At 45.4% G+C, this 26,612-nt stretch overlaps 1 protein-coding gene across 1 annotated transcript in view; it reads right to left on the reverse strand.

The window, feature by feature from the left end:
- Positions 1 to 26,612, reverse strand: part of LOC141096234 (hydroxysteroid 11-beta-dehydrogenase 1-like protein A) — a 64,918-nt gene that overhangs the window by 16,081 nt on the left and 22,225 nt on the right. Inside the window, exon 4 of the mRNA XM_073582736.1 lies at positions 12,349 to 12,537. Within this exon, the coding sequence (XP_073438837.1) occupies positions 12,349 to 12,537 (189 nt within the window). The remainder of the gene's footprint in view (positions 1 to 12,348; positions 12,538 to 26,612) is intronic.

Consider the following 26,612-nt stretch of genomic DNA (forward strand, 5'->3'; position numbering starts at 1 on the left):
CCCTGAAGCCGCTAGGCTTCAAAATACTATATCAGCACTCAGGTATTTTCTGAAGACAGAGCTAAAGGAATTCAGCTCACCCAAGCAGGGAATGGCAGAAATCCAGAAAAACAAAGCAAAACAAAGTCAAAGCACAAATGCAAAAAGCAGAGCAGAAAACTTAGCTTTAGAAGAGCAGGAATTCAGACTGGTCTCCAAGAATCCCTCAGAGAAGTCACCTGCAAGGCAGAAGGGCGTTGGCGGCCTTATATCCAGTCAGTAACTCCACTCAGCCAGTCATCATCATTAGGCTCAGGTGCTTGATAATCAGGCTCACTACCTTTCTTTACCAGAAGAGGGAGTTCATCGGGCCTCAGTGGTGAAGGGGAAAATGAACTCACAACAGTACCTCCCCCTTGAGGAGGGGTCACCGAACCCTCAACCACGCCACCAGGGCGATCAGGGTGAGCCCGATGAAAGGCACGCACCAATCTTTTGGCATGAATATCAGAGGCAGAGACCCAGGAATTATCCTCCTGACCATAACCCTTCCACTTAACCAAATACTGGAGTCTCCGTCTAGCCAGACGGGAATCCAGTATTTTCTCTACCTCATATTCCATGTTACCTTCAACCAATACAGGGTCTGGAGGTGCCACCCCCGGAACAACTGGTTCAACAAACCTCTTCAACAAGGACTTATGGAACACATTATGGATTTTAAATGTGACAGGAAGAGCCAAACGAAAAGAGACCGGATTAATAATCTCCAAAATCTTGTAAGGTCCAATAAATCTAGGCTTAAACTTAGGAGAAGCCACCTTCATAGCAATATTTTTTGATGATAACCACACCATATCACCAACCTTAAACTGGGGACCAATGGTCCTATGTCGGTTGGAAAACCGCTGGACCTTTTCCTGGGAGAGAGATAACTTATCCACCACTTGGTCCCAGATCTGGTGCATTCTCTCCACCACAGTGTCAACACCTGGGCAGGCAGAAGGCTCCACCTGCCCTGAAGAAAATCGAGGATGAAACCCAAAGTTACAAAAAAAAGGTGACATCAAAGTGGCAGAACTAGCTCTATTATTTAAAGCAAATTCGGCCAAGGGCAAAAATGAAACCCAATCATCCTGATCAGCGGAAATAAAACATCTCAAATACAACTCCAAGGTCTGGTTTGTTCTCTCTGTCTGCCCATTGGTCTGAGGGTGAAAAGCAGAGGAGAAGGACAACTGAATTCCCAGCTTGGAACAGAAAGTTCTCCAAAATCTAGACACAAACTGAACTCCTCTGTCAGATACAATGTTCTCAGGAATCCCGTGCAAGCGAACCACCTGTTGCAAAAACAGGGGCACCAACTCAGAGGAAGATGGCAACTTAGGGAGTGGTACAAGATGAACCATCTTAGAGAACCTATCACAAATCACCCAAATAACAGTCATTCTTTGAGAGACAGGCATATCAGAGAAGAAATCCATTGAAATATGGGTCCATGGCCTCTTGGGGACAGGCAAAGGCATCAACAACCCACTAGAGCAAGAACAAGATTTAGACCGGGAGCAAGTCCCACAGGACTGCACAAAATGCCTGACATCACTAGATAAGGAGGGCCACCAAAAAGACCGACTCACCAGATCTCTAGTACCAAAAATACCTGGATGACCAGCCAAAGCAGAGTAATGAACTTCAGACATCACTCTCTTCTTCCACTGGTCAGGAACATACAACTTTCCCCGGGGCAACGCTCAGGTTTGTCCTCCTGGAACTCTTCCAGAGCACGTCTCAAATCGGGCGAGATGGCAGAGAGAACTACCCCTTCGCTTAAGATGGTAGCAGGCTTGGTCACCACAGGAGAATCAGCAAAGAAGCTCCTAGAGAGGGCGTCTGCCTTGACATTCTTAGTTCCAGGAAGAAAAGAAACCACAAAATCAAAACGTGTAAAAAACAAGGCCCACCTAGCCTGTCTAGGGTTTAAGCGCTTAGCCGACTCTAGGTAAATCAAATTTTTGTGGTCAGTGAGGACCACGACTTGATGTTTAGCTCCCTCCAACCAATGTCTCCACTCCTCAAATGCCCATTTCATGGCCAACAGTTCCCGATTCCCCACATCATAGTTACGTTCAGATGGAGAGAACTTTCGGGAAAAGAAAGCACAGGGATTCATTTTAGATGTTACAGGATCCTTTTGGGACAAAACAGCTCCTGCACCAATCTCAGAAGCATCCACCTCTACCTGGAACAGAAGTGAGACATCAGGTTGCCGCAAAACCGGGGCGGAGGTGAATCTTCGCTTCAGCTCCTGAAAGGAAGAAACAGCCTCCGGAAACCAATTTAACACATCAGCACCCTTCTTAGTCAAATCAATCAATGGCTTGGCAATACTAGAAAATTTTGCTATAAATTTCCGATAAAAATTAGCAAAACCCAAAAACTTCTGGAGGGCCTTCAAAGAAGTGGGCTGAACCCAATCGTAAATGGCCTGTACCTTGGCCGGGTCCATTTCAATAGTTGACGGAAACAAAATAAATCCCAAAAAAGAAATCCTCTGTACTCCAAAAAAGCATTTAGATCCTTTGACATACAGGGAATTCTCCCTCAAGATCCGGAACACAGTCCGAATATGTTCCACATGAGAATCCCAATCCTTGGAGAAGATCAAAATATCATCCAGATAGATAATCAAAAATTTATCGACAAAATCTCGGAAAATATCGTTCATGAAGCACTGGAAGACAGAAGGGGCATTAGTGAGCCCAAAAGGCATCACCAGGTACTCAAAATGTCCCTCCGGAGTATTAAACGCCGTCTTCCATTCTTCCCCATGTTTAATGCGAATAAGATTATACGCCCCCCTGAGGTCAAGCTTGGTAAACCAGCAAGCACCTTTAACTCTAGAGAATAGATCCGAAATCAGGGGTAACGGATACTGATATTTAACAGTAATTTTGTTGAGGGCACGATAATCAATACAAGGTCTTAATGATCCATCCTTTTTGGCTACAAAAAAAACCCGGCACCTAAGGGTGACGAGGATGGTCTAATATGACCCTTCTCCAATGCCTCCTTAATATAGGATCGCATAGCCTCGTGCTCGGGTACAGATAAATTGAAGAGCCGACCCTTGGGAAATTTACACCCCGAGCTCAGTTCAATTGCACAGTCATAACTCCTATGAGGAGGCAAAGGCGCAGACTCATTCTCACTAAATACATCATAAAAGTCCGCCAAATAGTCAGGAACATCATGCGACTGAGGAGAGGTGGAAAACACCGGAGCCTCACTAAAGGCACACCGACAACCCCAACTCACCACAGACACAGATTTCCAATCCAAAACTGGATTATGAATTTGTAACCAGGGAAACCCCAGAACAACGGTATCATGCAGATTATGCAACACCAAAAATCTGCAATTTTCTTGATGGTCTGGGGTGACCCGCATTACCACCTGGGTCCAAAACTGAGGTTTATTTTTCTCCAAAGGAGTAGCATCAATCCCCCTCAAAGGGATAGGCATCTGGAGAGGTGTCATCGGAAATCCACAACGTTTAGCAAAATCCAAGTCCATTAGGTTTAGGGCTGCTCCCGAATCCACAAAAGCCTTGGCGGAAAATGTGGACAGGCAGCAGATCAGAGTAATTGCCAGAAGAAACTTAGGTTGAACACCACCAACAGAAAACGTGTGTGCAAAGCGTCTCTCTCATTTAGGACAGACAGAAATAATATGCGAGGCATCTCCACAGAAAAAACACAGCTTATTACGCCTTCTGAACTCCTGACGCTGCTCCCTGGACAAAACTCTATCACATTGCATAGGTTCAGACACCTGTTCAACTGGTGGCAACACCTCTCGTGCAATCCTGCGTTCACGCAAACGCCGATCAACCTGAATGGCTAATGACATAGAATCGTCCAGACCAGAGGGAACAGGAAATCCCACCATAGTATCTTTTACGGCTTCTGGCAAACCCTTCCGAAAGAGAGCAGCCAAGGCATTATCATTCCAGGTAGTAAGTACCGCCCACTTTCGGAATTTTTGACAGTACAATTCTGCAGAATCTCGACCCTGGTTCAATGCCAGCAGGGTCTTTTCAGCCTGATCAATAGCATTAGGTTCGTCATACAACAACCCCAAGGCTTGAAAAAATGCGTTCACATTAGTCAGAATAGGATCATCTGGTTTCAAAAAAAACGCCCAATCCTGGGGATCGCCACGCAGCAAAGAGATGACAATTTTAACCTGCTGCGCGGAGCTCCCTGACGAGTTAGGCTTCAAGGCAAAAAATAATTTACAATTATTTTTGAAATTCAAAAATTTAGACCGATCCCCAAAAAATACATCAGGTGTAGGAATCTTTGGTTCAGCAGCATGTGAATGAGCAAGGTAGGCGGAAATTCCCCGCACTTCCACAGCGAGCTGCTCCACACGATCAGACAATTGCTTTATCTCCATTGAGAGAGAAAAAAAATTCCACCTACGGCCTCAGAGATATAGAGGAAAAAATATACACACTTTTTTTTTTTTTTTTTTACAATTCTTTCCTGCTATTGAGTACCCTAGGATCTACGGTATGGCGGGTGATTCTGTTATGAAAGAGTCACCGTAGGAGGCAGACACAAAAATAGAAGCTACGTCCAGAAAACCAGAGAAGTTGGCAACTATCAGATTGCAGACCCCTGAACCTATCAACACAACTAGCAGTAGCCGTGGGGGGTTCCTACGGTGCCCTAGACCCCTCGATCACAGCCGGAGAGCTAAATAGCCTAAAGACAGAAAGGGAAATCTGATCTGCCCCAGAGCAGACCCCAAAGCAAAAGGCAGCCCCCAACATATAATGACGGTGAAGCAAGATGAAAAAACACTCACACAGATAGAAAGATAGGTTGAGAAAACGATGGGGCCCAAGCTAACTAAACAGGACAGGAAAGGAAGGTTGCTGTCTGCAATCTGCCAAAACCCTATCAAAGACATAAGCCAACAGACTGATATGGAAAAAGACCCTGAAGCCGCTAGGCTTCAAAATACTATATCAGCACTCAGGTATTTTCTGAAGACAGAGCAAAAGGAATTCAGCTCACCCAAGCAGGGAATGGCAGAAATCCAGAAAAACAAAACAAATCAAAGTCAAAGCACAAATGCAAAAAGCAGAGCAGAAAACTTAGCTTTAGAAGAGCAGGAATTCAGACTGGTCTCCAAGAATCCCTCAGAGAAGTCACCCGCAAGGCAGAAGGGCGTTGGCGGCCTTATATCCAGTCAGTAACTCCACTCAGCCAGTCATCATCATTAGGCTCAGGTGCTTGATAATCAGGCTCACTACCTTTCTTTACCAGAAGAGGGAGTTCATCGGGCCTCAGTGGTGAAGGGGAAAATGAACTCACAACAGGACACCAGACGAAGTACAAGCACAGAGCGTGTGCGAAGAAGGACAATAGGGCAGAGTGCAGGTGCACAGAATACAGGCAGCAACCGAGCAGAAACAGCCTAGCAGGGAAGCAACACGATACTCAGGCGGCCTGATATAGGGCATTAGCACCTGGATTTACGGGTCAGGACCATGGGGAGGACTTCCGGATCAGGTCCTCCAGAACCATAGAGAGGATCACATGGTCAGGTCCTCCAAGACCATAGAGAGGATTGCTGGATCAGGTCCTCCTGGACCATAGAGAGGATCACATGGTCAGGTCCTCCAGGACCATAGAGAGGATTGCTGGATCAGGTCCTCCTGGACCATAGAGAAGATCCGTTGCAGGCAGTATGGAGATGAGCACACGCGCTCGCCGGGCACATGCGTCAGCTGAAGGATCCAGCATACTAGACGTGCGTGCGCACCAGCAACAGCGTGCAGCCACAAGGTGAGATGCGCGTGCGCACATGAGAGAGACCCCCGGAGCGCCCGCAGGGATCCGGCACTGGGGACAATGCGGCATGAAAGGCATGACAGTGGGGACCATGCAGCGCAAGCAGCATGACAGGTATGACAACCTACTGGTCACTACAATGGCTGTTTGCAATTTTCACTCAGCAACATCCGCTGCTTCTTGTTTTTGGAAAACATCCATGGAGTCAAAATTGTCATTACACCTGTAGATAAATTCCCAAAGGGGTATAATTTCCAACATGGGGTCACTTGAGGGGGGATTCTGTTCTTCTAGCACTTAGGGGCTCTGTATATGGAGTCCGCAAACTATTCTAGGAAAATCTGCACTCGAGTAGTCAAATAGCGCTACGTCCCTCCTGAGTCTTATGGCTAAGTACTGATGTACAACCACATATGGGGTATGTTAACATTCAGCAGAAATTGTGGGACAAATTTTGGTGCCATTTTTGCCCATTTTCCCTTGTGAGAATGTAAAATCTGGGGCTAAAACTAAATTTTGGTGGTAAAAATGTAATAATTTTTTCTTCACTGCTCAATGGTATAAAATTCTGTGCCACATCTGATGTTTCAATATGATCACTGCACCCCTAGATGAATTCATTGAGTGTAGTTTGCAAAATGGGTCATGTATGGGGGGTTCTGCTGTTCTGGCACCTCAGGGACTCTGCCAATGTGACATTGCACATTCAAACCAGTCCAGCAAGATCTGAACTCTAGAATGTGGCGCTCTTTCCCTTCTGATCTTTGTGCTGTACCTCAAAAGTCGTTTTCAACCTCTTAAGGAGTATTGGTGTACTCAAGAGAAATTGCACAACAAATTTTGGTGTCCATTTTGTCCTGTTACCCTCATGAAAATAAAAAAATTGGGGCTAAAATAAAAAATGGGAAAAATGTGATTTTATTTTTGTATTTTCATGGCTTTATGTTTTAAATTTCTGTGCAGCCCCAGGGGGTGTTGCGACATTCACCACACATCTAGTCACATTCCTTGAGGGGTCTAGCTTCCAAAATGGGGTCACTTGTGGGAGGTTTTCCACTTTTTAGACACAACAGGGGCTCTCCAAAAGCGACATGACACCATGACATTTCATCAAAGTCTGCGTCCCAAAACATTATTATTATTAATCATTTTTATAGCGCCATTTATTCCATGGCGCTTTACATGTGAAAAAGGGGCCTACAAAGACAAGTACAATAAACATGAGCAATACAAGGCACCCACATGTACAAAAGAGAGAGGACCCTGCCCGCGAGAGCTCACAGTCTACAGGGGAAGGGTGAGAATACACTAGGAGAGGGTAGAGCTGGTCGTTCGGTGGTTCAGTAGACTGAGGATCACTGTGGGTTGTAGGCTTTCCGGAAGGTGGTATGCAAAAGTCTGATGTGTTGGGGTAGAGAGTTCCGGAGTATGGGGAAGCACGGGAGAAGTCTTGTATGAGGTTGTGGGAAGAAGAGATAAGAGCAGAGTAGAGAAGGAGATCTTGAGAGTATCGAAGGTTGAGTATAGGTAAATACCAGGAGACCAAGTCACAGATGTATGGAGGAGACAGGTTGTGGATGGTTTTGTATGTCATAGTTAGAGTTTTGAACTGGAGCTTCTGGACAATAGGAGGCTAGTGAAGGGCTTGGCAGAGAGGAAAGGCTGGGGAATAACGGAGAGACAGGTGGATTAGTCAGGCAGCAGAGTATAGGATAGATTGGAGTGTTGCAGTCTGGTCCAGTTAGGTAGATCTGCGTGTCATTGGCGTAGAGATGATACTGCAAACCGTATGATTCTATGAGCTGTCCCAGGCCGAAGGTGTAGATGGAGAAGAGTAGGAGTCCTAGAACTGAGCCTTGGGAACACCGACAGACAGGGGGCAAGGTGCGGAGGTGGTGTGGGAGAGGGAGTCACTGAATGTCCGGTCTGTTAGATATGACAAGATGCAGGATAGGGCCAAATCTGTGATGCCAAGAGATGAGAAAATTGATTGCTCATTTGTTTACACTGGTTTAGTTCTCCCTTTGTGAGACTACTGTACTGTCACACCTTGGAGTATTATTTGAATGCACTTTGTTTACTTTCTTTTGATTTATATATATCTATTATCTATTTACTCTAGGGATCACTCTACTATTCATTATTCAACTCTTATTTATATTCTCTGTGTGTATACCTTTCCATCTTATATTTACAACCAATGTGGTGGTTTGATGCACAGATCTTCAGGTATATATGAATGGTATTTTGTTGTAAATGTAAAATGTTTTTATGTTGCGCCCTGAGTCTGTTTTTTGCATCCTACACATTCCCCTGTTTTCTCATTTTAAATGGTTTTAATATGCATGTCCACTTGAATTGATATACCAATAAAAGATTTTGACATTAATCATTGAGAAGAGACTTTCATCTTTCTGTTGGATCTACAGAGATCGATAATAAATAGACATACAGTTGTGTGAAAAAAGTGTTTGTCCCGTCCTGATTTCCTATTCTTTTGCATGTTTGTTACACTTAAATGTTTAAGATCACCAGACAAATTTAAATATTATACAAAGATAACACAAGTAAATACAAAATGCAGTTTTTAAATGAAGGTCTTTATTAAGGGAAAAATAAATCTAAACCTACAGGGCCCGGTGTGAAAAAAGTGATTGCCCCCTCCCCCCTCAAAACATAAATTAACTGTTGCTTATCACATCTTTGGGAAGCCAAGTTCAAATTCCCTATCCACACGCAGGCCTGATTACTGCCACACCTATTCTCAATCAAGAAATCACTTGAATAGAACCTGCCTGACAAAGTGAAGTAGACCAAAAGTTCCTCAAAAGCTATATATCATGCCCCGATCCAAAGAAATTCTGGAACAAATGAGAAACAAAGTGCTGAAAACGCCCCCCTTGGCTTATACACGAGTCATTGTCTAGAAAGCCAGTGGGGGAGGAGGAGTGGCAGAGCAACGGCAGGAGCTCTGCCACTGTCTTCAAGAAGACATCATACTCACCCTCCACGCGCAGTCACTGCATCTCCATCCCTGCATCTCTGTCACAGCACCGGCAGCTTTCCACTGTGCTGAGCGGTCACGTGGTACCGCTAATTAAGGTAATGAATATGCACGCATCTCCACCCCTAGGCGTGGAGAGCATATTCATTACCTTAATGAGCGGTACCACGTGACCGCTGAGCACAGGAAGAGCTGCCTGGCGCTGGGATAATGAACATGCAAGGATGGCGCTAAGTCGGTGAGTAGGACGCGGAGGGAGTGTGAGCCAAGCCATGCGGGACCGGGGGAGCCATGCGGGACTGGGGGAGCCGAGCCATGCGGGATTGGTGAGCCACGAGGGACCGGGGAGCCATGTGGGACCGGGGAGCCATGCAAACAACAGGGGAAGCCACACATAGCAGGACAGGTCGGGGGAGCCATACATATCAGGACAGGACGAGGGGAGCCACACATAGCAGGAAAGGACGGGGGAGCCACATATAGCAGCACAGGATGGAGGAGCCACACATAACAGGACGGAGGAGTAACACATAGCAGGACAGGACGAAGGAGCCACATATACCAGGACAAAATGGGGGAGCCACATACCAGGACAGGATGGGGTGAGCCATGCATAGCAGGACAGGGATAAGGGGACAATGCACACCCGGTTTATACTCGAGTCAATAAGCTTACCCAGTTTTCCGTGGCAAAATTAGATGCCTCGGCTTATACTCGGGTTGGCTTATACGTGAGTATATACGGTAATTGAGATTTTTTAATCTGGAAAAGGTTGTAAAACCATTTCGAAAGCTTTGGTACTCCAGTGAACCACAATGAGAGCCATTATCCACAAATGACAAAAACACGGAACTGTGATTAAACTTCCCAGAAGTGTCTGGCTGACCAAAATCACCCCAAGAGCGCCGTTATGACTCATCCAAGAGGTCACAAAAGACCTCAAAACAACATCCAAATATCTGCAGGCCTCACTTGCCTCAGTTGAGGTCAGTGTTCATGACTCCAACATAAGAAAGACACAAAAATAGCCTGCATGTGGCAGAGTTCCAAGACGAAAACCACTGCTGAGCAATGAGAACATAAAAGCTCGTCTTAGTTTTGCCAGGAAACATTGATGATCCTCACGACTTTTGGGAGAATGCTCTGTGGACTGACGAGACAAAAGTTGAACTATTTGGAAGGTATATGTCTCATTACACTTGGTGTAGAGGTAACACAGCATTTCAGAAAAGGAACATTATACCAACAGTAAAATATGATGCTGGTAGTGTGATGGTCTGGGGCTGTTTTGCTGCTTCAGGACCTGGAAGACTTGCTGTGATAAATAGAACCATGAATTCTGCTGTCTACCATAAAATCCTGAAGGAGATTGGCCATCTGTTTGTGACCCCAAGCTGAAGTGCACTTGGGTTATGAAGCAGGACACTGATCCGAAACTCACCTGCAAGTCCACCTCTGAATGGCTAAAGAAAAACAAATTTAAGACTTTGGAGCGGCCTAGTCAAAATCCTGACCTTAATTCGATTGAGATGCTGTGGCTTGACATAAAAAAGGTGGTTCATGCTCAGAGACACTTCAATGTGGCTCATTAACAACAATTCTGCAAAGATGAGTGGGTCAAATTCCTCTAGAGTGTTGTAAAAGACTCATTGCCAGTTATCACAAACGCTTGATTGCAGTTGTTGCTGCTAAGGGTGGCCAAACCAGTTATTAGGTGTAGAGGGCAATCAGTTTTTTACACAAGGCCTTGTAGGTTTGGATTTCTTTTTCCCTTAATAATAAAGACCTTCATTTAAAAACTACATTTTGTGTTTACTTGTGTCATCTTTGTCTAATATATTGCACAACCTCTGACATATTTTATAATTGCACCCTGTGGAGCTTATTGGACAGCTTTTTATGATTAAATGAATACATTAAAAAAACAGTCACCTCCCATTTTTGTAACCAACCAAGGTAAAGCAGACAGCTGTGAGCTGATATTATCAGGCTGGGAAAGTCCCTGGCTATTGGGCCTTTCCCAGCATAAAAATATCAGCCTGAAGCCACCCCAGAAATGGCGCATCACATAAGGGAAGTGGCATTTCACATTCGCTTTGGCTCTTCCTGATTGCCCTGGTGTGTTGGCAATCAGTGTAATGGTGCTTTGGGTTGATATCAATTGTGAATGGTCCAAAAACACAGCTGACATCAGGCTCTGGTGTTAGTAATGGAGAGGTGTCTATGAGACACCTCACCCCCCGTTACTATCATAGTAAATAAAAAGAAAAAAACACACATGAAAACTCCCCCATGCATTACCTGGTTCACCACGCAGGTCCGACGTAATCCAGGGAATCCGAGTCAGTAACGTCACTGCTCTTTAGACGTTCCTGCTCACTTTACACTCTGTACTACGTCGGATTAGGTGTATTACGTCGGTCCTGCGTGAGAACTTTTTTTGTAATAAAATGGTGAGCGAAGGACAGTGTCTTGTTTTTACTTATCTCTGTTTATGTTTTTCAGGTTTCCATTTGTTGACTACGTCGGACCTGCATGGGAACTTTTTTTTTATAAAATGGTGAACCAGGGAAAGTGATTGATTAAATGAAGATTTTTTTATGTATGTTTTTTCTTTTTTTACTGGGCCAGTAATGGGGGTGTCTGATAGACACCTCTCAATTACTAACACCAAGGCTTGATGTCAGCTGTGTTTGTGGACAGTACCCAGCTGACATCAAACCCATGCACCACTACTCCGATTTTCACCGTTCCAGGGCAATCGGGAAGAGCTAAAGTGAAGCGCAAGAATTGATGCATCTAATGTGATGTTCCACTTCTGGGACAGCTGCAGGCTGATATTTTTAGGCTGGGAAGGGCCAAATAACTACGCACCTTCCTAATCTGATAGTATCAGCTCTCAGCTGTACGCTTAAACTTTGCTGGTTACGAAAAATGGGGGATACTCCACATTGTTTTTTTTCATTTATGTAATCATAAAAAGAAGTCCAATAAACTTCAGAGGCTGCAATTTATTATATGTCGTGTGTTGTTCAATTATATCTGTCTGTCTATATTTATTATCTATCTATATAGCATTCATTGCTGTCCAAAAACATTAGAATAACGCAAGTGAGAAAGTGCACGCGAAAATGCATCTAAATTTGACTTTTTTCACTGCATTTTTGCCTGCCTATAGATGCAAAAATGGTGCAGAAATTTTTGCATCCAACTTTCCAGCTTTTACTTTCACTTGAAATCAAACAAGGCAGGGATCCTCAGGCCACTCAGGGAATCTGTATCTGTGCACATCTTTTTCGAGTGAGCTATGAGATGGAGGAAGGGTAAAAAGTTTAGAAACTGTGTAGACTTAGTATACAATCTGAATTCTGCCTCTTACTTTAGATGTGATAACATAGATTGCTACAATAATCTGCCTTTACCACCAATATAAACTGTTCTGGTAATCCAAACTAGTAAAGCATAAAAAAGTACCAAGCCAAGCCAAGCCATTATTATTACCGCTCATCGAGGATATAACAACGATGCTCCCTTGGGATTCCAGAAGTGCCTTCAGAGCTGTGGACGTCAGTTCGACATAACTGAGAAAATTTAGATTGTTGGAAATCAGCATAGGCTCCACGTCACCTTTAAAATATTCAAAACTTACAGGTCCTCCCACATGATTTAACACGAGATAATCAAGTCCACCTAAATAAAGAAATAAACTCTTGGTGAACCAATCTATAAAACATCACTATGTCTGTAACAAAGTGACTGAAGACTGTCATCATATCCTAGGTCACAATGTGCCAGGCTTTTTGGATTCAGAAATGTGAAAGCATCTCTAAAGCTGGAAAAACTGGAAGAATTTATTATCATTTATTTATTATGCTCTGCTTAATAGAGCTTTACATTATCATTGTTGTCCAATGGGGCTCACAATCTAAATTCCCTATCAGTATGTCTTTGGAATGTGGGAGGAAACCAAGTACACAGAGAAAACCCATGCAAACATGAGGAGAACATACAAACTCTTTGCAGATGTTGTCCTTGGTGGAGGAAAGCTTCCGATACACCTCTGTGTTCAGAACGCCCTGTTCTACCCATACATTTACATGCAAAAATTCCAAGGATGAACACACAAATTTAGAAGTGAACCTCATATTCATGGTGTTGGACAGATTCAGGTGCTCCACAAAATCATGGAATGCATCCTGAGATCGGTACCACACCATGAATATGTCATCCACATACCTGATGTACAATCTAATGTGCTTCAAATAATGATTTTGCAGAATGTAAATGTACCTCTCTTTAAACACAGCCAATAACAGATTAGCAAATGTGCACCCTACTGGGGTCCCCACTACGGTACCCATCCATTGGAGGTACCAGGTATCCAAGAATTTAAAGGCGTTGTGCTTCAAAATGAAATCAATGCCCTCACAAACAAAATTTGCACCCAGTACCACAGTGCTGCAAGGCTGTAGTGCTAACCACTGAGCCACCGAGAATGCAACTGGTTGGGAGTAATGGATAATCCTTGTACAAACAGTCCGTAGGTTTTTGCCTAGACTATACCTGAGTCACTTGAGTAAATGAGACACAGTAAAGAACATGTGCAATTCTAACAACATTAAACGGGTTGTCCACTACTCAGACAACCCCTTCCTACTATATTTCCCAGTTTAAAATAAAAATAACATATATACTCACCTCCCACACCGGTGTAATTCCTCTATGAATTCTTTGTTGCATTTTGATAGTGCCCACCCTCATTATACGAAGAAATCCTTACCCTACACTCAGGTTTTGAGGCTTAAAAGGAATAACAATAATCTAGGTAGATTTGCAGAACATTCTTCTTATTTATACCAAAGATTCGTAGAGAGAGGATGTCATGGTCCAGTCCGGAGTTTATCTTCTGCTGTCTTCACTCCGGACTGGTCATGCGGGGGTTAATCTCCTCAGCCTCATTCTGGAGCTAGCTGGGCTATTTCAATCCCTCACAGCCTGCTGACCAGTGTTAGTGATAGCTCAAGCTTGCAGTTTAGAGCCGCTGACCCTTGTACCCTGGTGATCCTCCTGCCTTTGACTGATATTCACGTGTATGACCCGGACTGATTTCTGACCCCGTCTCTTGGTATTCGTCTCTGCTGTTACGTTCCCTCTCTGGCATCTGACTCCCTGGCTTGTACCCCGACCACATATTTCGTCTCACGTTTTGGACCCCGTGCTCATGTTCTGGCTTTCTGACTCTCGGCTTTGGTATTTTGACTACGTGTATTGCTGCTCCTTCTGGTACGTCTGCTCCTGCTAGTTTCTGACTCGGTTCGTCTGACTATTCTCTCTCGTTACCTGTGGCACCTGTGCTGTTGCTCAGGGTTGCTGCTCTTAGTGTATAACCTCTCTTCCCTCACCAGCTCCCCCTGGTGGAGGTTTCACTACATTATCACTAACCTCACATTTAAACGGGATTTTGCATTTTTTTTTCTTTGGCCATGGATCTGCTGCATATCTTGGCAGATCAAGTGTCCAGTTTGACGCAGATGGCGCAGGACTTTTCTGTGAATCATCAGTCCCTTGTCATGTCTCAGACCCACTTACAGAGAGAACTGACTGAGACTATTAAGACCATGCAGGGAAACACCTCTCATATTGTTTGTCCGCCAGGTGACTCTGTAGATGTTATTTTGCACTCTCCTGAACCCTCAGTTAAACTTCCTGACACATTTTCTGGCGAAAAAGATAAATTTCATATATTCAAGGAGAGTTGTAAATTATGGTTTTCTCTTAGACCCCGATCGTCTGGGTATGAGACTCAGCGGGTGGGAATTGTTATCTCCTTACTTAGGGAGGGTCCCCAATCCTGGGCTTTTTCGTTGCCACCTACTGCCCCTGAACGGATGTCGGTAGATAGGTTCTTTGAGGCCCTAGGACTTATCTATGACGAACCGGACCGTGTTAGGGTGGTAGAGGACACTATTTTGGGTCTGGGGCAAGGGAAGCACTCAGCCGAATGGTACAGCTCCGAATTCCGTCGATGGTCCACTGAGGTGTCCTGGGACGACTCTGCACTGAGATGTCTGTTCAGGAAGGGACTGTCGGATTGCTTGAAGGACGCTCTGGCTCTCCATCCACCTCCCAGTTCATTGGAGGAGGCTATGAGTCAGGCTATCCGTATGGATCGGAGACTGCGGGAAAGAGGTGTTACTCAGCGAGGGTTTCCGTTTTTCCCTGCTAACCCTGATGTTTTGCTTCCATCTGAACCTATGGAGGTGGGAGCCACCAACCCCCAGGAGAAAGAGAGGAGACGGCGACGTGATGGAAAATTGTGTTTTTACTGCTGAGATCCTGGACATTGGAAAAAAAACTGCCCCTCCTGTCCTCCGACTAACAAGCGGCTGAGTCTGGGTGATAATCGTGGAGGTCACCCAGACTCTCAGGTACCTTTTTCTTCCTTTTCAAGAGTACTGCTAAAGGTGGAACTTGGTGTTGAGACCGGCTTTTTCCATACTTCGGCTCTTGTAGACTGTGGGTCATCCCTGAACCTGATTGACTCTAAGCTGGTGGCTCGCTGTAGATTAGGGACAGTTAGGTTGGGGACTCCCTTAAAAATTGTGGCTATTGATTCTACACCTCTCACTAAGGATGGTCTCCATTTCAGTTCTAAAGAATTTACCCTCAGGGTGGGGGCCCTACACCAGGAGCGCATGTCATGCTTTGTTTTGGATAACCTCCCTGCTGGCCTGGTGTTAGGGTTTCCCTGGTTGCAACGGCATAACCCAGTTATTGACTGGGGGTCCCGGGATATTGTTAATTGGGGACCTGGGTGTTCTGAAAATTGTCTTGCTACTGTGTCTATGTCATCCGTCAACCTGGAGGGTATTCCGGAGTACCTAAAGGGTTTTAAGGATGTGTTCTCCGAAAAGGAGGCTGAGGTTCTACCACCACACCGCCCATTCGATTGTGCCGTGGATCTTGTTCCCGGTGCCAAATTGCCCAAAGCCCGGCTGTACAATCTCTCCGGCCCTGAGCGGGCTGCTATGAAGGAGTATATCTCTGAGAGTCTCCATAAAGGGCATATACGGCCATCTGTCTCTCCCGTGGCAGCGGGGTTCTTTTTTGTAAAAAAGAAGGATGGTGGTTTACGCCCATGCCTCGATTTTCGAGAACTGAATAAAATAACCATAAGAAACGCTTACCCTCTCCCACTGATACCTGATTTGTACAATCAATTGTCGGGGCCAGGTGGTTCTCTAAGTTGGACCTCAGGGGAGCATACAATCTCATCCGTATGCGGGAGGGGGATGAATGGAAAACTGCGTTTCTCACCTTTGAGGGTCTGTTTGAAAATTTGGTTATGCCCTTCGGTTTGACTACTGCACCAGCGGTATTCCAGAATTTCATTAACCATGTTTTTTCTGATCTTATTGGACGTTTTGTAGTTGTTAATCTTGACGATATACTTATATATTCTTCTGATAGACAAAGTCATATGGGTCATCTTCATGTGGTTCTCCAGAGGCTCAGGGAGAACTCACTTTTTGCCAAATTAGAGAAGTGTTCATTTTTTACTCAAGAAGTGTCCTTTCTAGGGGTCATCCTGTCCACTGAGGGGTTTCGTATGGACCCTAGGAAGGTACAGGCCATTGTGGATTGGGTGCAACCCAGAGATCTCAAGGGTCTTCAGCGATTTCTGGGTTTCGCCAATTATTACAGAAAATTCATCAAGGGGTTCTCTCAAGTGGTCAAACCCCTCACTGATCTCACCCAAAAGGGAGCGGATCTTAAAAACTGGTCAGCTCCAGCTGTGGCGGCGTTTTCTTTGTTAAAAGAACGTTTCATGACTGCTCCGGTACTGGTGCAACCTGACTTGTCTAAACCATTCATCGTAGAAGTGGTTGCCTCTGAGGTGGGAGTGGGGGCTGTGTTGTCCCAGGGGCCCACCACATTAACAAACTTAAGACCCTGTGCCTTCTTTTCTAAAAAATTTTCCTCTGCTGAAAGGAATTATGATGTGGGTAACCGAGAGTTGTTGGCCATTAAATTGGCTTTTGAAGAATGGAGGCATTTTTTGGAGGGGGCTGTCCATCGTATCACTGTCATTACAGATCACAAGAATCTGTCTTACATCGAATCCGCCAAACGTCTGACTCCGAGACAGGCAAGGTGGTCACTTTTTTTTCCCGATTTCAGTTTTCCATCACTTTCAGACCAGGTTCCAAGAATCTGAAGGCGGATGCCTTGTCTCGCAGCCTAGATCCGGTATCGCCTCCGGAGCCTCCTTCCTCCATTCTTCAGCGCGGGGTGGTGGTGGCTTTGGTGTCCCAGAGATTGGAGCAGGAGATTTGTGAGGCCCAATCTCTTGCTCCCCCGTCCATACCTGAAAATAAGCTCTTTGTGCCTGTCCAGTATCGGTTAAGGGTGCTTCGGGAGTTCCACGACTCAGCTCTGAGTGGGCATCCAGGAATCTCGTCCACTCGTAAAGCCATCACTAGGCTGTTCTGGTGGCCCTCGTTGACTTCTGACGTCACTGGTTTTGTGTCCTCCTGTGAAACTTGTGCCCGCGCTAAAGCCTCCCACAACCGGCCGGCCGGGGAATTGGTGCCACTGCCAATTCCGGATAGACCGTGGACTCACCTGTCCATGGATTTTATCACCGATCTCCCATCCTCTAATGGCAAAACCGTGATCTGGGTAGTTGTGGATATGTTCAGTAAACAAGCACATTTTGTACCCTTAACGGGCCTTCCTAATGCTGAGACTCTATCTAAGCTATTCATTGAGCATGTGATTCGGTTGCATGGTGTGCCTGTCAGTGTGGTGTCTGATAGAGGGGTGCAATTCGTGTCAAAATTCTGGAGAGCTTTTTGTAAAAGGCTGGGCATCAGTCTGACCTTTTCATCGGCATACCATCCCGAGACCAATGGTCAGACTGAAAGGACCAATCAGTCTTTAGAGCAGATCCTGCGGTGTCTTGTCACATCCAGACAGGATGATTGGTGCTCTGTGATACCGATGGCGGAATTCGCCTTCAATAATCGTGTCAGTCAGTCTACTGGTACTTCTCCTTTCTTCTGCAACTATGGGTTTCACCCTCATTTTGGTGAATTCTCCAGACTAGATTCAGAGTGTCCAGGATGGCTTCTATAATTGGGTAATGTGTCACAGTTCCATTCCTCATAATGTCTAGGATGCAGTTACTGACAGCTCGGCTGTAAGGGTATGTGCACACGTTGCAGATTAGCCTGCGGAATTTTCTGCACAGAATCCGCACCTCTTGGCAGAAAACGCAGGTGAGTTTTTTATACATTTTTATGCGTTTTGATTCGTATTTGCTGCAGATTTTCATGCGTTTTTTTCATGCGGATTTGTATGCGTTTTTGTAAGCTAAATAAAGATATGTTATTTAATAAAAAAAAAAGATTTGTGATGTCATTTCTTGTCCAACCGCCTCTTTTACATTTGTCCAACCCATACTCCATTACACACACAGACAGATGATAATAGATAGATACAGTAGATAGATAGATAGATAGATAGATAGATAGATACAGTAGATAGATAGATAGATAGATAGATAGATAGATAGATAGATAGATGTGGGATAGATAGATATGGGATAGATAGATATGAGATAGATAGATGGATAGATGATAGATAGTTAGATAGATAGATACATAGATAGATAGATATGGGATAGGTAGATAGATCTTCACGTAATATCTTTAATTTAAAAAAAGGGGAAAAAATGGCGTGGGCTCCGGCGCAATTTTCTGCGCCAGAGGGGGAAAGCCGACGGTCGGGCCAATATTTCTAGCCTGGGAAGGGGTTAATATCCATGGAGCTTCCCAGGCTATGAATTTCAGCCCACAGCTAGCCTTTACTGGCTATTAAAATAGGGGGAACCCAAAAAAGTGACATGGGGTCCCCTTATAGCCAGAAAGGCTACACAGACAGCTGCGGGCTGATATTCATAGCCTAGAAAAGGACCATGGATATTGGCGCCCCCCTGGCTAAAAATACCAGCACCCAGCCACCCCAGAATTGGCGCATCTGTACGATGCGTCAATTCCGGCACTTAGCCCCTCTCTTCACACTACCATGTAGGGGTGGCATATGGGGTAATAAGGGGTTAATGTCACCTTGCTATTGTAAGGTGACATTAAGCCCGGTTAATAATGGAGAGGCGTCAATAAGACTCCTATCCATTATTAATCTTATACTATCAAAGGGTTGATAAAACACACACACATAAGAATAAACTATTTTAATGAAATAAAACACAACACGGTTTTTCATATTTTTATTGCATGTCTAATCCATGCGACGCCCTCGTCTCCTCTAATAACAAGTAAAATAATAAACCAACCGTATACTCCCTGTCCGGCCCAGTCCAATTAATAACGAGTGTCCCATGACGATCTCCCCTATAGAACAGTGACATTGGGTGATGTCACTGCTCTATAGGGCATCCCAGTCATGAACGGACAAGAGATAGTCCTCCTGCAGTGCATCAATGAAGAGGTTACCTGAGTTCAGGCTCTCACTTTACGGCAATGCTGCATGGGAATTTTCTCACACAGCATTGCCAGTGAGAGAAGGACCTTAAGTGACCCCTCTCTCCCGGCAGCGGAGAAGGGATATACATCACGGAGGATTACCTCCGCTGTCAGTACATCGTGGAGCCCCTGGAGAGCACTGACATCACCTGATGTCAATGTTCAACACGGGAGATCGTCGTGGGAGACTCATTAATAACTGGACAACGGTGGAAAGGTAAGTATAAAATGATGAGCAAAATGCTAACATATTGCAAATCACACAGAAGCATTTAGATTGTATTTACATGCGCTGAGTTCAGGCCGCTAAATGAGTGTGATCGACAATATTGAAGTCGTTCAACACTTGTTTCCCGGCCTCTTTCCACCATCTGAAAAAGAATGATGGGGACAGAACAATCACTATTGGATCACTAACAGATCACCATACAGTATCATGTTATCAGCAGCACATCTACAGTTTACACCCCATAATAATATAATAATATAATGTGCCCCATAGTCCTCCATATAGTATAATACACTTCTCAGTCCTCCATATAGTATAATACACTCCCCATAGTCCTCCATATAGTATATTACACTCCTCATAGTGCTCCATATAGTATAATACTCTCCTCATAGCCCTCCATATAGTATAACACACTCCTCATAGCCCTCCATATATTAAAATACATTCAGTCCTCCATATAATATAATACACTCCTCATAGTGCTTCATATATTAAAATACACTGCTCAGTCAATACACTCCTCATAGTGCTCCATATAATATAATACACCACCAGTCATCCATGTAGTACAATTCACTTCCCATAGTATAATGCACCCCATAGTTCTTCATATAGTATTATGTATTCCCCATAGTCCTCGATACAGTATAATGCAGCCACCCTATAGAGCATAATGCAGCCACCCCACAGAATATTATGAACCCCCCCACAGAATATAATGCAGACCCCCTCATATAAAATAACGCAGCCCCTCCATAGAATATATGGCAGCCCCCTCATAGAGTATAATGCAGTCCCCCATAGAATATAATGCAACCCCTTATATAGAATAATGTAGCCCCTCCATAGAATACAATGTAGCCCTCTTCATATAGTATAATGCAGCCCCAATAGAATATAATGTAGCCCCCTCATAAGTATAATGAAGCCCCCATACAATATAATCTAGCCCCCCATAGAATATAATGCAGCCCCCCATAGAATACAATGTAGCCTCCTCATATAGTATAATGTAGCCCCATCATAGAGTATGATGCAATCACCCCCCATAGAATATAATAAATATAATACAGCCCCTCATAGAATATAATGTAGCCCCCATATTATATAACTCAGTCTCTCCCATAGAATATAATGTATAATTTACCCCCCATGATATATAACACAGCCACATAGTATATAGCACAGCCACATAGTATATAACACAACACCACATGGTATATAGCATAGCACCACATGGTATACAGCACAGCCCCATATGGTATACAGCACAGCCCCACATGGTATACAGCACAGTCCCACATGGTATATAGCACAGCACCATGGTGTATAGCACAGCCCCACATGGTATATAGCAGAGCACCACATGGCATTCAGCACTGCCCCACATGGTATATAGCACAGGCCCACATGGTATATAGCACAGTCCTACATGGTATACAGCACATCCCCACATGGTATATAGCACAGCACCATGGTGTATAGCACAGCCCCACATGGTATATAGCAGAGCACCACATGGCATTCAGCACTGCCCCACATGGTATATAGCACAGGCCCACATGGTATATAGCACAGTCCTACATGGTATACAGCACATCCCCACATGGTATATAGCACAGCACCATGGTATATAGCACAGCAACACATAGTATACAGTACAACCCCACATGGTATATAGCACAGCCCTACATGGTATATAGCACAGCACCATGGTATATAGCACAGCCCCACATGGTATACAGCACATCCCCACATGGTATATAGCACAGAACCATGGTATATCGCACAGCACCACATGGTATATAGCACAAACCCACATGGTATATAGAACAGCACCTCATGGTATATAGCACAGTACCATGGTATATAGCACAGCACCACATGGTATACAGCACAGCACCACATGATATACAGCACAGCACCACATGGTATATAGCACAGAACCACATGGTATATAGCACAGCCCCACATGGTATATAGCACAGCACCATGGTACATAGCACAACCCCACATGGTATATAGCACAGCATTACATGGTATATAGCACATCCCCACATAGCATATAATACCCACCCCCTCCCCGTAAAAAAACACACTCATCACCTCTCCTCTTGCCCGTGCTGTTCCCGGCTCTTGTCTCAGCCTGCACTGCCTGGTACACAGTGAGTGCGCAATGACATCATTGCACACCCTCAGTGTCAGAGGCAGAGCGGGGAATGATGGGAGAGGGAGTGTCAAGTCGGTGACGCCGTTATAGTTCAATGCGGTGGCAGGGGGAGTCGGCGCTGACGGGCCCCCCTGCCTCACAGGCCCCATAGCGGCTGTGTGATGTGCAGCTAGCTGGGGGCCCCTGGGGGAGCGGGGGCCCTAGGCAGCTACCTGGTCTGCCTGCCGCCAATGCCGGCCCCACTCCTGGCTTCTGACCTTGGACTCCTTGACCATTCTGACTCACTACTTGGCTGAGAGAAGTGACTAGTGTCAAATAATGATCCTAAACACAGTCCCCTGACCTGACCATCAGTGAAAATCTGTGGCTAGATCTCAAAATAGCAGTGATTGCAAGACGACCCAGGAATCTCACAGAACTGAAAGAATTTTCCAGAGAAGAATTTATGAAAATCTCTCAAATGAGAATTGAAAGACTCTTGTCTGGCACAAAAAGAGTTTACAATCTGTGATACTTGCAAAATGGGGTGCTACTAGGTACTAACTAGAGCCCGCACCTCTGCCTGAGTCCCTCTCTCCCTGCAGAGACATCAGTGTACTCACTTCCAAGGCTCCCGTCCTGCCCCTTCCGGGTCTGCTGTTGCCCAGGGTGCACGCACTACTAGCAGGTCTCCAGGCACTCTGCTTAGAGCGAGTGCGAATCCTTCTTCTTTCTTAAAGGGGCTGCACGTGTTCCTCTAAAGTATATCCAGCCAATTTCTGGAGGTCTCTTCCTATTTAAACCACCTACTCCAACATGGAGGTGCCTGTGCAATGTTGTTAATTTGTTCCTTACACGCTTGTCAGTTCTCAGGTCCCTGTACTTGTATCCAGGGTCGGACTGGGGTGTCTGGGGCCCACCAGGGTAATTTACTCTAGGGGCCCACCCTACAGCTATATACAAATATCTGTCAGTCGTTATCCCCATTATAGAGAAGCATCAGCTGTAAAACACAGGCGGCTCCTGCACATCTACTGTGTGCCCCCATAACTGGGATGTATAATTATGGTAGTTTACATTAATGGGGTTCTTTGGTTGAAACAAGTTATCACCGGTCCATGGGCTCCACAGGATAGGTGATCGCTTAGGGCCGTCAATTAGAAACTGCACCGATTGGCAGAATGGTGAAGTTTTATCGTTGATAGGACACTTATCCCCATTTTAAAATGGAGCAGCAGGTGGGATATCTGACTGCAGCTCCATTCATTCTCTTTGGGGCTTCTAGAAAAAAACAAGTGCAGCCACGAAGGGAATGAATGGATCAGTGGTCAAGTCAGACATGCCACTCCAGTCTGAATGGGTCCCAGCAGTCAGACCCCCACCAATCAATACGTTATCACTTATCCTGTGAAGAGGTGATTACTTTTTTCCACACGAAACCCCTGTAAGTGCATCTCTGCCGCTGTGTACAAAGTATTTAATCTCTAATGGAAATAAAGAATCTTCTCCTAAATAATATCAGAGAGAACAAGGCCGCCATACACAACACAATCCCCTATACCAAGACCAATTATACCACACACAGGGGAGAAATACCACCACACCATGACCAGACCACATGGTGACCGAATAATACTATACACAAGGGACAAATACTGCCACACCATGACCAGACCACATAGTGACCAAATAATACTACTTACAAGAAAAAATACTGCCACACCGTCACCAGACCACATATTACCACCGCATAGTGACCGAATAATATGATATTACCAGCATATAGGGACCAAGTAATACCACATACAAGGAGAAATACTGCCACACCGTGACCTGACCACAAATTACCACCACATACTGACCGAATACTACAATACTGATTATGAATACAAACCACAATACTAACAACACTGTTATTACCACTAGTGACATTATACACGGGAGCTCTCTATATAGTGTAAATGCACAGGTAATACAGTGATCACCAGTGACATTATACACAGGATCTCTGTATATAGTGTCAGTGTACAGGTAATACAATGATCACAGGTGACTATACACAAGAGCTATGTATATAGTGTTAGTGTACAGATAATACAGTGATCACTAGTGACATTATACACAGGAGCTCTGTATATAGTGTCAGTTGTGGTGCAGTGACCGCTGTGTCCACTAGGGGGCGCTGTGTGGGTGTCCCAGGACAGCAGTATAAGCATTTCCATTACCCTGATAGGTGTAGGATACTGAAAGATCATAATGATCAGCAGAGGTACTGCTGAGTAGTACGTTCCGTTACAATGTGTCAGGGAAGCCTGTGTGTGGCTGTATGCAATAGGACCTTGTGTGAGGTCATAGTCATGTGATCACCTGTGGGTGTGGTTATGGACCATATAAGGTACCTGAGGTCTGGTCACAAGGGGTGAATGCTGGGACCTGATTGGTCCAGTTTGGAAGGTCCCGTGAGGAGAAGGATCTCCTCACTAACAGCACGTCTGGACGCTGTGTGTAATGGCGGTGTGTGCCTGTCAGTTCCCTGGAGGGAATGAACGTGCAGCATGGTGAAACAGCACGAGGCAACCCTGACGTGGGTGAGATAACTTGGTGGCTAGAAAGCCTGTGCATTTAACAGTGCATATCTTGTGTGATGCAAGGATAACAGAGCTGAACTCTGTAATGGACGCAATGCTGATTGTATGCTGTTTTCTGTTGCTGTGACGGTTTATGAAGCTGAAATAAACCGCACGGACTGTGATATTGCTTTATGAAAACCCGTGCCGGATGTGACTTATTCGCTGCCAAGCGAGTGTCCCCTAACCCTGAAGGGCAGTGCTACCTCACACAGTGTACAGGTAAAACAGGGATCACCAGTGATATACACAGGAGCTCTGTATATAGTTTCAGTGTACAGATAATACAGTAATCACCAGTGACATTATACACAGGAGCTCTGTATATAGCATCAGTGTACAGGTAATACAGTGATCACCAGTGACATTATACACAGGAACTCTGTACACAGTGTGTAGTGTGCGTGTACATGTAATACACTGATTCACCAGTGACATCTGTAGTCAAAGTCCTTCATCTTCACTTTTCTTCTTCAACCAGCACAGACCGCCATCACTTCTTCCAGCCAGGACTCGTCTCTGCAAAAAATAACACAGTCATCAATAGCTGATCGTTTCCAGAGCACATTCCCCACATTTTCCATGACTTCTACACTACGTCAGATGAAGAAGAAAAATGACATACAGTAGTATCGCCCTGCACAGTAACAGGACCTCCCTTTTGTTCCCTACATGGAAAACCGTTTCCTAAAAAGTAAATTATATTACAGTAGTAATAACGTCCCTAATTGGACCCTAGAGAAATTATGTTCCCCACTTGTCACCATAAACTAATATATCATGTTCCTCATTCTGGCCCTCGACAGTGATTAAGTCCCTCATCCTGGCCCTGTTTATTTAATAATCTGACCCAGCCTGGCCCCCTATATTTCATAATATGCCCCAGCCTGGCCCCCTTTATTTTATAATATGCCCTAGCCTGGCCCCCTTTATTTTATAATATGCCCCAGCCTGGCCCCCTATGTGCCTTGTTCTGCCTGGCCCCCAGATATCCATCCCACTTCCCCAGCTATACATACTGGCCCACATATGTCCCTTGTCCTGCCTCACCATATATCTCTCCTGGACCCCCATATATCATTCCCGATCCCTTGTCCTGCTCCCCCCATATATATGATTCCTGGTCTCTTGTACTGCCCCCCCATATATCCATCCTGGTCCCACATATATATCCATCCTGGCCCCTCCCCATATATCCATCAAATATATGCAACCTCCCCACCATATATATCCATCCTGCCCCCCATATATGCATCCTGATCCCTTGTCCTGCCCCCTCCCCCATAAATCCATCTTGGCCCCCCATATATATGGATCCTGGTTGTACCATATATATATGCATCCTGGCTCCCCATATATCCATCCTGGTCCCTTGTCCTGCCCCCCTCCCCCATAAATCCATATTGGCCCCCGATATATATGCATCCTAAGCCCCTTTCCCCTGTATATAGATATATCCATTCTAGGTCCCTTCCCCCTGTATATATATCCATCCTGGACACCTTCCCCCTGTATATATATCCATCCTGGCCCCATCCCCCCGTATGAGAGAGAGAGACAGAGGAAGCAAAACATTGCGCTTACCTTCTTGCGCTCCCGGCGGTGTCCTCCTCCTCCTCTGCATGTCGGCGCGCTGATACTAAAATGGCCGCCAATATAACAGAGGCCGGTGAATGTGTGCGCCCGGCGCATGACACTGACGTCATACGCTGGGCGCACACTTGCCAGTATCGATCGGGACGTGCGCCGCAGCGGTTCAGGTAATGAACGCTGCAAGCGCGCGTCCCTGCACATAGCGGCCTGCGCTTTAAAAGGGCCCGCACCCATTAAAACCGCAGACTTTTTGTTTTTTTCTCTCCTTCCTGGACCCACAGCCAAGGGCCCACCGGGGGAATCCCCGGTACCCCGCCAGGCTAGACCGACCCTGCTTGTATCCGAGTCTGCTGCACCCGCCAGTGCTCTCCTCAATGGCAGCAGAGCCAGCTGCACCCACCAGTGCTCACCTCAACGGCAGCAGAGCCAGCTGCACCTGACAGTGCTCATCTCAAGGGCAGCAGAGCCAGCTGCGCACCCCAGTGCTCACCTCAACGGCAGCCGAGCCAGCTGCACAGTCAGTGCTCATCTCTCCGTTAGACTGTCCTGTCTGCACCTGTGGTTCCTGTCATCTTCTCTGCCTGTCTGCATCTGTTGGACATTTCCCCAGGCCATTC

This window comes from Dendrobates tinctorius, unplaced genomic scaffold (assembly GCF_039654945.1).
Source record: "Dendrobates tinctorius isolate UK_male_01 unplaced genomic scaffold, ASM3965494v1 ptg000073l, whole genome shotgun sequence".
Classification (NCBI taxonomy): domain Eukaryota; kingdom Metazoa; phylum Chordata; class Amphibia; order Anura; family Dendrobatidae; genus Dendrobates; species Dendrobates tinctorius.